At 36.4% G+C, this 12,226-nt stretch overlaps 1 protein-coding gene across 1 annotated transcript in view; it reads left to right on the top strand.

The window, feature by feature from the left end:
* VPS45 (vacuolar protein sorting 45 homolog) overlaps positions 1 to 12,226 on the top strand; it is a 72,874-nt gene that overhangs the window by 36,968 nt on the left and 23,680 nt on the right. The window contains exon 14 of the mRNA XM_019956516.2: positions 3,900 to 4,031. Within this exon, the coding sequence (XP_019812075.1) occupies positions 3,900 to 4,031 (132 nt within the window). The remainder of the gene's footprint in view (positions 1 to 3,899; positions 4,032 to 12,226) is intronic.

Here is a 12,226-nt window from a genome sequence, read left to right as displayed (position 1 = left end):
AGATTGGCCATCAGCTAAGATGGGGAGAGCTATATGTGGAACAAGCTTGGAGGAGATTAGGGATTTGAACATGCTGAATTCAGATGTAAACTAAACAGCCAAGTAGAAATGTCAAATAGATACTTAAGGCTAGCCTTTAGGAGAGAGATCTGGGCTAGATATAGAGATTTGGGAATCATCAGCAGATAAATGCATTTTAAACCACAGAACTAAGTGCAATCACCTAGGGAAGTGCAGTTCAATAGAACTTTCTACATGATGGAAATGTACTATACATCCATGCTATCTAATAAGATAGGCTACTAGCTACATATGACTTTTGAGCACTAAAATAAGGCCAGTTACACTGAAGAACTGCATTTTTAATTTTAATTCATTTAAATTTAAATAGCCATATGGGGTCACTAAGAGTCGGACACGACTGAGCGACTTCACTTTTGCTTTTCACTTTCATGCATTGGAGAAGGAAATGGCAACCCACTCCAGTATTCTTGCCTGGAGAATCCCAGGGACAGGGGAGCCTGGTGGGCTGCCATCTGTGGGGTCGCACAGAGTCGGACACGACTGAAGTGACTTAGCAGCAGCAGCAGCATGTGGCTAGTGGCTACTACATTAGCCAGATCCAGGGAGTAAGTGTAGATCAAGAAGAAGGGAGGACCAGTGACTGGGTTCTGGACATTCCACCATTAAGAGGTCAAGGAGATGAGATGAGACCATCATGAGACACTGAAAAATGTAAACCAATGAAGTAGGAAGAAAACCAAAACAATATGATGTCCTGGAAACCAAGTAAAAAAGAATTTTGAGAAAGACCAAATGATCAACTTAATTTAAAAGGATCAGAAGCCTACACAGTACTCACAGGATATGGAAAGGAGGCACTTTCCTGAACTGCTGGTAGAATGACATCAGTGGAGCACCTTGGAGATAACTACCAGAATGTTAAATGCACAATATGTCCACACAGCCATATATAAAAGGCAGTTTATAAACTGTATATAAAATACATACTAAATATATACATATATATGCATGTATCTTATAATAAAAATATGTAAATTTGTGAATACATGTATATACACAAATTTATACACATAGTATCTCTGAAAGGATATACATAAGAGATGAGTAAGTGTTTGCCTCTAGAAAGAAACTGGGGTACAAGAGTACTGAGGTGAGAAGAAAGCATTTTTTTTCTTTTTTTTTTCTACAATATACCCTTTTTTATGTTATACCATATGCAAACATTTATCTAGTCAAAGCCAGATATTTTATTTTATTTTGGCCATGCCACACAGCTTGTGGGGTCTTAGTTCCCCTACCCGAAATAAGTCAGGGCCATCTGCAGTAGAAGCACAAGAGTCCTAGCCACCACACCAACAGGGAATTCACCAAAACAATATATTTTAAAATTAAGAAAATGATTGTAGAATATATAGCACTATGTGACACTTAAAGCATTGTGGTGCTAAGTACATTTTTTCCAGTGGGTAGATTTGAATGAAGCTTATTTTGGCTTAAAAAGTAACATTTCAAAGGCATAATTTTAAGTCCTAAGTTCACATAGAAATGTCATAATTGACTCTGCTGAATCAATTGCAAAATAACTATCCCTTCATCATTGGGAGTCTTCATTGGGTATCTCTGAAGCTCAGAGGTTATCTGAATATATTTTTAATTTTTTTTTCTTTATTTTACTTTTGGCTGTGCTGAGTCTTCCTTGCTGCCTAGGCTATTTCTCTACTTGCAATGAGAAGCAGCTGTTCTCTAGTTGCAGTGCTTAGGCTTCTCATTGCAGTGGCTTCTCATTTCAGAGCACAGGCTCCAGGTGCGCAGGCTTCAGTAATAGCAGCATGTGGGCTCAGTAGTTGTGGCTCCTGGGCGTAGAGCACAAGCTGAGTAGTTGTGGTGCACAGACTTAGTTGCTCCGCGACACGTGGGATCTCCCTGGACCAGGGATGGAACCTGTGCCCACTGCACTGGCAGGCAGATTCCTGTCCACTGCACCACTAGGGGAGTCTCTGAATATTTTTTTGGTTTGTTTTGTGTTTTAATTGAAGTGTAGTTGATTTACCATGTTGTGTTAATTACTGCTGTACAGCAAGTGATTCCATTATACACATGTATACTTTCATTTTATATGCTTTTCCACTATGGTTTATCACAGGATACCGAATGTATTTCCTTGTGCTATCCAGTAGGACTTTGTTTATCCATTCCATATGTAATACATCTACTGACCCCAGACTCCCAGTCCATCCCTCTTGCATTTCCCCTTCCCCTTGGCAACTACGAGTCTGTTCTCTCTTACTGTGAGTCTGTTTCCACTTCATGAATAAGTTCATTTGTGTCATATTTTCTGACTTACTTCACTTAGAATGATAATCTCTAGGTCCATCCATGTTGCTGCAAATGGCTTTATTTCATTCATTTTTATGGTTGAGTAGCATTCCATTGTATTTGTGTATCGCATCTTCTTTATCCATTCATCTGTCAGTGAACATTTAGGTTGTTCCCGTGTTTTGGCTATTGTGAATAGTGCTGCTATGAACATAGGGGTGCATGAATATTTTTGAGTTATAGTTTTGCCTGGATATATGCCCAGGAGTGGGGTTGCTATATCATATGGCAATGCTATTTTTAGCTTTTTGAGGAACCTCCCTACTGTTTTCCATAATGGCTGCACCGGAACGTTTTTAAATAGCCACAATTTCTGATTCTGTTTTCATGAAGTCCCACAAGAACAAATACTCTCTTGGTTAGTGATTCCTTTAAGATGTTTTAGAATAAGACAGAGAGACAAACAGAAAGGCCAGTGTAGGGTTGTTGGGGCTTTGGGGAGCTTTTTTTTCATGATTTATACATAAGCATGCACATCCTTTGACTAAAGATGTTTCTATTTAATTTTGTGCTGTAACCTCCAAAATAGATGCTTCTACTTGATGTAATTTTAAGTAATGTCCAGTAAGTGATTTAACAAAGTTACTTGCCTACTAAGATTAAGTAATTTTATCTCCTCTTGATGACATGAGAAAAGAGCAAACTTAGACAATTTTGAAAATAATGTAGAAACAAGGGAAAATAACAAGATCTCCTTCTTGTTAATATCATCTACAGAAGGACCTAATAGGAGGACTACTCGCTTTTGTTATAAAGCCATTTTGATAACGATTGAAACAGTGAAACAACACAGTATGACCTAAATGAGGCTAGTGACTGAGATGATGTGTCACAGTGTCCCATATCAACCACCCACGAGTTCTTTGTTTGTTTCCATGGTTTCTTTTTCTTGGTTTGTCAAAGGATTGAGGAACAAAGATTTTAAGAAGAGGTGGGATTCTAGAATTAATTTTTGTGTCTCATTCTTTTTTTGCACTCAAAATACTAAATGTTTCTAGATCCCGTGTTATGGGGACATCCAAATATACCAGTACTTTCCAAAATACTTTGAGGTGCTTGGACAGAAGCCATTGTAATGACACTGTACTAAGTATTTGACAAAGGGCTTATATATGAAAGGAGATGTGTAAGCATAAATTACTGTTATATTGATACCATATCACAGTGAAGTACTCTTCAGCCTCTTGAATATAAAAGAATATTTCTACATTTGGTTCTAGCAAACACTATTGTGCTATTCTGAAATCCACAGCACAGAAATTATAAGACATCCACTCATAAACAGAAAGCAAATCACTATTCAGCATTTCCTGCTCTGTTTCCTGCCAATTGGAGATAATTAAAACTTTTTTTAAACCTTTTATTCTATTCTGCTTTAATTCTGCTTCCTTTACCAAAAAAGAAAGATTCAGAAATTAAAACTGTGTGTATAATAGTACAGCATATCTTTGCCTTTTTTCCCCCTTATCCTATAAAACTAACTTTCTTCATTATTGCAGACCTCAGGATATCATTGTGTTTATCATTGGAGGAGCCACCTATGAAGAGGCTCTAACAGTTTATAACCTGAACCGTACCACTCCTGGAGTGAGGATTGTCCTAGGAGGAACCACGGTGCACAACACAAAAAGGTAAGGGAGAACATTCAGGCCTGTAATTCTTTCCCCTTTCCCAGAGAAGAAGACTTAAATTCCCTTCATGTAGAAGAAGTAATGTCAGTGCTGACCAAACTGAATACGAAAATGAGTAAGATAAAGAGAGAACATAAAAAATAAGAAAACAAGTGCCTGGAGAGAGAGGTAAAAGAGCCGTGGATTCTGAGTGGCTAAGAGAAGCTAGTTTCATGAAGATGATAGTGTGGAAACTGAGCCTTGGAGAAAAAAATGGACATAAGGCGGGAGAGCACGTTCTAGGCAGATTTAACCACGTGAACAAGTAACGGAAAGCTATAGACAACATACATAGAAAAAGAACAGCAAGTAGTCAACTAGCTGGAATGTATGTAATAAGAGAAAAGGTTAACTGAATGCCATAATTGTGGAAGGCCTTGAATTCTATGCTGAAGAATTTTTTTCTGCTTTCTTATGTAGAAAATGAGGAATCATTGAAAGTTTTCAAGCAGTACAGTTACAAGAAGGTCACAGTAATTTAGGAAGATTAATTTGGAAGCTAAAGGTAGGAAGGACAAAGGATGAGGAGGAAACTAGAGACCCATGGCATGATAGTTAAATTTAATGATTGGGAGCCCTGAGAGATCCATGCTGAGCCATGTATACATAGATACACAGGAAGGCATTAGAGGTGTTTGTGTACTTTTTCACTTTGTATTATTTGCCTCATTGAGCTTTCTGTTTTATAACCTGCATTTTGTAGTCTGTGGTAAAAACTTCTTATAGTTCTAAATATATAATCATTCATTAAACAAATATTAATTGAAAGGTAAGATAGACTGGATTCGAATCTTCCCTCTTACCATTTTTGTGAATTTATGCAAATTAGTTAACCTCTTTGTCGATTTCCAGAGCTCACTGTCCATTTATGTATTTCTTTTCGTGAATTTCCAATTCATGTTCTTTGTCACTTATATAAAGGATAGTGACCATTTTTCTGTTATGTATTTTGCAAAACATATTTTCCTCTATTTGGTATTTTTGTTTTGTTGTATAAAACTTTTCTTCTTTTTAACTTTTATGTAGTCAGAGTTACCAATGATTTTTGCCTCTGATGTCATGCTTAGAAAGTTCTTTCCCAGTCAAGATTATATAAATACTAACTTCTATTTTTTCCCATGACTTTTAGGGCTTGTATTTAAAGTTTTTTTGTATTTATAATCTATCAAATTGTATTTATAATCTATCAAAGTTTTATTTTGGTGTAAACTGTGTGTGAGAGCTTATTTTTATAAAATTTGCAGAAATATTACATGTGCATACATACATAATTACACACAGAAAAGTATACAAATGATAAGCAGACAACTCAATGACATAACACAAAGTGAGTACATCCATAACCACCACATAAATCAGATAACAGCATGTTATCAGCACCTCTGGAACCCTTCCTTATGCCTCACGTCCCCTTTTTTGCACAACTCCATGTACAATAATAGCTCTTATGACTTCTGTTATTATAGTTTTACCTGTCCATAAAAGATACTTGTTGAATGAATACAGAATGGTTAAAATTAATCAGTTCTACTTTTCTTACAAATAGATCCTTAGACAAATCTCTAATCCCCTTCAACTTATAAACTACATTTGTCCAGCATTTTTATTCCACTTTTTTTTATAACCCCAAATGAATCATTATTTTCAGTATTTATTTTCAGTATTTTTTCCACATATTTACTTCTCCTCGCTCTTCATCCTGGTCCTTCTTTCCAATCCGATTTTCTTCTTACTAGAAACATCTTATAGTAGTTCTTTCAGGTCATGGTCAACTTGATGTTTTTGTCTAAAAATATCTTAGTTTAGCCAAGTTTAGAATTTCAGGTTAATAGTTTGGTTTTTTTCCCCAGCACTTAGAAATCAGAAGACAGTCCCAGAATACAGGGACTTCCCTGATGGTCCAGTGGTTAAGACTCTGCACTTCCACTGCAGGGGGGTATGGGTCCCATCTCTGGGAAACTAAGATCCCACATGCTGTGTGGTGTGGCCAAAATGAAAAAATTTTTAAAAAGAAGATGACCATGAAATACTATTTTCAGTTGTTGCTATTAGGAAGTCTACTCTCAACATCTATAATTGTCTCACATCTGGAGGCAATATTTTCTTCTCTGGCTCTTTTTAAGATTATCTTTTTGTCTTTGATGTTCTTGTTTCAGTATTATACATCTAAATGTGAATTTATTTTTATTTATTTTAGTTGGTATGAAAATATATGTTTGGCATTTCATAATTTCTGGAAATTTTCCAGTCACTATTTCTTTAAATACTGCATTTTTTCTACTTCCTCTATTCCCTCCTTCTGGAATTCCTGTTAGCTATATGTTAGGCATTTATCTATTTTTTCATGTCTCTTAACCTCTTATTTATATTATCTACCTGTTATCTCTCTGTGCTGTCTCCTGTGTAATTTTTTTCATATTACTACTTCAATACAGTAATTCTCTTTTCAACCATGCCTAATCTGTGTTTAAGCTTTTAAGTTCTATTTGCTTCTTTTTCCAATTTGCCTGATTTTTTGTTAATTTCTTCTTTTCTCATGTTTTCAAATCCTTTTCAAATTTTTCTTTAACCATATTAATTCTATTATCTGAAGTCCTTGGAGATCTAATTCTGCTATTGTGCCTGCTGATATTAACTCATGATGACTCATATCTACATGTGTTCTGTAATTTGGGGTTATGAGTTATCTTAGAGAAGACTCATGAGGGGCCTAAGTTGAAGATACAGCTCTTCTGCATAGTTTTTATTTCATTTAGACCAGGTACCCAAAGAGTATTATCAGTTCAGAACTTTTTTAATGTTAACTTCTGTCCTGAAGAGTTCCTGAACCATGCAGAACCTATACCTGTTTATTTTAAGTTTCCTTGTGATCTTCCTGTGCAGATTTCTGTTTTTCTATTCCTTCTTTTCAATGAGGGCCTCTCAATTACTCAAGAGTCTTAATTCTAATTCCCTTTCTTACTGAGTCCTAAACCCTGGATCCTGATCCTTTGTGGCTGTTAAAATACAGTGTCCTTGTTTATAAACGTTGCCATGTACTTATCGGGTAGTCACAAGCATTGGTTTATACTTGCCAACCTAAGTTTTGGTTCCCTTTTTGTGATGACTTAGAGTTTCCCTTAATTTCTTAAGAGGTTTAGCTATTCAATTAAAAGTATGTTTGTCATTTTTTTATCCAGCATTTCTATATGCTTTATTTAATTCCACCTTATCTAGTTGGCCTTCATTTCAGAAATGGAAGTATAAGTGTGGTTGTGATCTTGGAAAAGTTTAAATTGGTAGTAACATTACATGAAGTTTACTCTAATTTGAAAACTATTAGGTGATATTCGGAAGCTTAGCGGTGCATTCTAAAATGTCAAACTGAGTATTTTGTACCTAATTCAGTAGTCTGTGGGGTACCATTGAATATTTTTGAGCACTGAGTGACACAAAATATCACAACTATTTTATTCAGTTTTCTCCCATTGCTTCTACTGGTGGTGGTGACCCCATGGACTGTAGCCCACCAGACTCCTTTATCCATAGAATTTCCCAGGCAAGAATACTGGAGTGGGTTGCCATTTCCTCCTCAGGGGATCTTCCTGACCCAGGGATCAAACTTTGATCTCCTTCTTGGCAGGCGAATTCTGTACCACTGAACCACCTGGGAAGCCTATTGTTCCTGCTCCTGCTAATAAAAATAATAATCGTAGTAAATATTTATTGAACATCTACTATGTGCTGGGCACTTACTAAGTACTGTACATATATTAAGTCATTTAATCCTCAATAAGGTATATACTATTATTTTCAGCACTCTGCTTATGGAAACTGAGGCAGAAAGATTAAATAACTTGCCCAAGTAAACATGGTTACAAAGAGAGCCAGTTCTCAGAGCCAGAGTCCATGCTTTTGATCATTCTTCATTTCCTTCATAAATATTACTTGAAAGCCTGACAATGTATTATTTTCTAAGTAATATTTAATAATTTAGGGTTTAAAATGTTTTACTACTAGATAGACATATAGGATTTTATTTTCTTAATCTAAATGAGTTCTCTCATGTTTGTATATATAATTATCTGCTTTTAAATAGGCTTTACTATCAGAATCTAAAAAGGCTAATTGACTCTTAAGTGATCTTTCTGAGAGTTAATATTTCCCATTGAGTGTTTGTAGCCTCATGACCCATACCTAAGAACTATAGCATCTTCTCTTTAACTTGAAGTATTAGACCTTTAAAACTAATTACCTGTATCTCCATTTAAAAGGGGGGCTTCCCTGATAGCTCAGTTGGTAAAGAATCCACCTGTAATGTGGGAGACCTGGGTTCGATCCCTGGGTTGGGAAGATACCCTGGAGAAGGGAAAGGCTACCCACTCCAGTATTCTGGCCTAGAGAATTCCATGGACAGTCCATGTGGTCTCAAAGAGTCGGACACGACTAAGCGACTTTCACTTTCACTTTCAATTTAAAAAATACTTTGGATTTAGAGGGAAAGATAGATTAGCAAAGATTTTTACACATTTCTTTGTAATTAAGTCATATTACATATAAACAAAAATGCATGTATTTTCAGGTATGTTTGGCTAATTAATTGTACTATGAATAAAACTATATTTTATTAAAAATGGGAGGGAGACCCTAAATATCTAAGTTTTTCTTTAAATTAGTGTCCCAAGTCCTGAGAAAATAATGTTTAATGTAAAAGTAAGAAAGTAAGGCAGAAAAATAAAGCAGCTTTGTGAAAGCTATAGACTAGATTCTTCCAACTAGCCAGCTCAATATTTCTTTGTCTGACCTAATAATATGTTAAGCAGTATACCAAATTACATTTGAGCAGATATCCTTAGCAATAGAAGGTTCAATAAAATCTTGGACAGGATTGTTCACTGGCCCCTGATCAATGAAACTTTTAGAAAAAGGGAGTTGCTATGGTAATTACCAACCTGGAAAAAAATTAATATTTGCAATACATAAATGTTCCAAAAACTGGTTTTTATAATTTACTTTCATAAATACATAGCCTCTAGCAATAAGTATGGAGAAGGCAATGGCAACCTACTCCAATACTCTTGCCTGGCAAATCCCGTGGACTGAGCGACTTCACTTCCACTTTTCACTTTTGGAGAAGGAAATGGCAACCCACTCCAGTGTTCTTGCCTGGAGAATCCCAGGGACGGGGGGAGCCTGGTGGGCTGCCGTCTATGGGGTTGCACAGAGTCGGACACGACTGAAGCGACTTAGCAGCAGCAGCAGCAGCAGCAATAAGTAACTAGTGAAATTTTTCACTATCAGTAAGAAGATAGTGAAATGTGTATTTCAGACACCAGTTATTGTAAAGGCTCAAGTAATTGAAAGCAACAGTTTCAGCTTTTAGAGGAAAGGCTCATTTTTCATGATGATTGTGGACTGCCTTGGGTATTACTAGACTATTAAGTAATTAACAGTTCACAACCCTTAATACATATTGAAATCCCAGACACTCAGTAAATGGGAAGGTTAATATTTTTTAAAAATTAGCTTTATACCTCAATACAGTAGGGCTGTGAGCAGCAATAATTATATAGGGGGAGAAAGTTTGAATGATTTGTTTCTGTGAATTGTTCGGGTTTAATTTTTGTGGGTGCCTGTATAATTTCCTATGTAATACATGGGTTATTTCTTAAGAAAAAAGTCCAATGGAATAACTGATAAAGACACAGCTTTCCCTCACAAAAGTATTATTTTGAGAGATTATGGTGACCAGGAAACAGTATACTTTTAGATGTGTCATGATGAGCGCCCTTGTTTTATACTTAGAGTTATGTAAAATATGGCATGCCCACGAAGATCTGGATTGGTAAGCATTGCAAGAAATAGAAATCATACCTTGAGAATTCCCTGGCAATGTGGGGGTTAGGACTCACTGCTTTCACTGCCATGGCCCAGGTTCAAGCCTTGGTTGGGAAACTTAAGGTCCTGCAAGCCACGAGAGGTATGGCTGGAAAAAAAAAGAAAATCATATCTTGTAGCTTGGAGTGTTATAGGCTGATACAGAATCTTTTATCCTTCCCGAGTGGGAAATGCCTGTTTCAGGGTATTTCTGGGATACAGGTCACTGGATTTTCCTAGTGTATTAAGCAAAATCTGATTTATTTTACAGTCAGCTCTCACCACTACCACTTACTAGTTTATGATTTGGAGCAAGATATTAATGTAATAGGTAGATGGGTCAAAATTGATCTCTTGCATCTTGGAAAATCATCTGTACCTCTCATGTAGCAACTTTAAAAGTCTTTATCCTGGGATACCTTCTATTTCTAAAATACATTGACATTACCTTTACTTTTGTTTTGAAACAAAATCTTAATGTTAAACAAAAATAAAAAATAAAAAGCAATTTTTCTTTCCCTCTCTGAAGTACTTCCAGAACTCAGTGTAACTTTGGTGAAAGAATAGGGACCATGCATAAGTAAGCCAAGTTTTAAGTCAGAAGTTATGTGAAGATATATGTCCCTTAGATTTTATAAGGAAATATATATTAGTTGAATCTGAAATTCAACTTCCTTTTCAGAGTTCTGCTTTAAGCTGCTCTCTCTTAAGTAGTAATACCTTAATTCTTTAAAGCAGTTCTTTTATGACATTTTTTCAACCATTCAAACACTGGTCACAATTAAGCAGAGTTCTACAGGTCTTTTGTAGTTATATGACTTATTTCTATAGGGCCTACTCTGATTAGGTGTAATTGTAATTATCTTTGTTTAGATTTAAACTCTATTTAAAATAGATGATGTGTGTTTGCTGCTACGACACCAAGGAACTTTGCAGAAGCTAATTATCTCCTTAGCAACATTCTTAGTAAAACTGCCTTCCAAATGAAGGGAGGTAGTCAATACTTTCTTCTCTCTATAGCCATATGAAGTTTAATCTGAATTTTGTATTGCTTTCCCTTCTTTTTTACATAATGAAATACAAAAATAAAAGATAGTAACCAATCACAGGGACTTCTTTAAGGGCATCATTTTAATGCCTTTTTGAAAGCAGAGAACCTGCCCTGAAAAAGGACCCAGGTAAATGGATTCAACAGTACCCTGAACACGTGCATGTGCCTGCCCTAAGCAGTAAGTCTTTTCTGCCTCTGGGGTCCAGGCAGGTTTCAGTGTGTAGACTCTCATCTCCTGTCTCAGTGTTCACCCTTCCTATGGAAGTACTTCCCCCTGCCTTACTCCCTCCCTCTTCATTTATCTCATTAGTCATACTGGCCTAATAGATCCTCAGTTAGGGGGAGAATAATTCAAATTTCAACTTCCAGCATTATACATGACATGAGTTGTTCTAGATCACCACAGATATTTCCACCAAAGTCTGCGTGAAACAGTGAGAAGTCATTTTGGCCTAGTTTATCTATTCTAGAATAGATAAACATTTACTGAACAAATGAGGACAGCTGTATTTACTGAATATTGGAATGCCTCTGTGCATGAAAGCAAAGATCCTCATCCTTATGAAGCTTACATTTTAATGCAGAGACAAATAAATAATGACTTAATAAATAAGTATTCTTTATAGTAAATCAGAAGATGATAAATTCTATGGGGAAAAAAAGGTAGAGCAAAGTGAAGGGAAATCTGTAGTGTGTGGAGGCAGTAGGGAAGCCACACTACTCAGTGTATCAGGAAAGGCCTCATGAAGAGGAGGTCTGAACAGAGACTTGGAGGAAGTGAGGGAATGAGCCAGACACATGTTGGGGAGAGCATCTCAGGACAGCAGGGCTGTGGTCCTAAGGCAGGATTTTGCAGTGTATTCAAGGAGACTGGGGTCTGGGGTGCAGTCAGAGAGGTGTTGGGGGCCAGATCATGGAGGGCCTTGGAGACTATTTTGAGGGCTGGTTTTTACTGAGTCAGAGAGCATCGTAGGACATTGGGGTTTTGTTTTCTAACAGGTTTACGGAGATAAAATTCATATACCGTACAGCTCACCCCCCTTTAAAGTATACAATTCAGTGGTTTTTGGTGTATTCAGAGACATGTGCAAACACCACCACAGTCAATTTTAGAACATTTTCATCACCTCAAAAAGAATCGTCCAGCCTTAAGCAACCACTAATCTACTTTCTGTCTCTATCGATTTCCCTGTTGTGGACATTTCATCTAAATGGAAGCCTGTAACATACAATTTTTTGTGAGTGGCTT

This window comes from Bos indicus, chromosome 3, assembly GCF_029378745.1.
Source record: "Bos indicus isolate NIAB-ARS_2022 breed Sahiwal x Tharparkar chromosome 3, NIAB-ARS_B.indTharparkar_mat_pri_1.0, whole genome shotgun sequence".
In the NCBI taxonomy this organism is placed as follows: domain Eukaryota; kingdom Metazoa; phylum Chordata; class Mammalia; order Artiodactyla; family Bovidae; genus Bos; species Bos indicus.
Note: the sequence above shows the minus strand (reverse complement) of the source record. Positions and strands in the feature narration are given on the sequence as shown.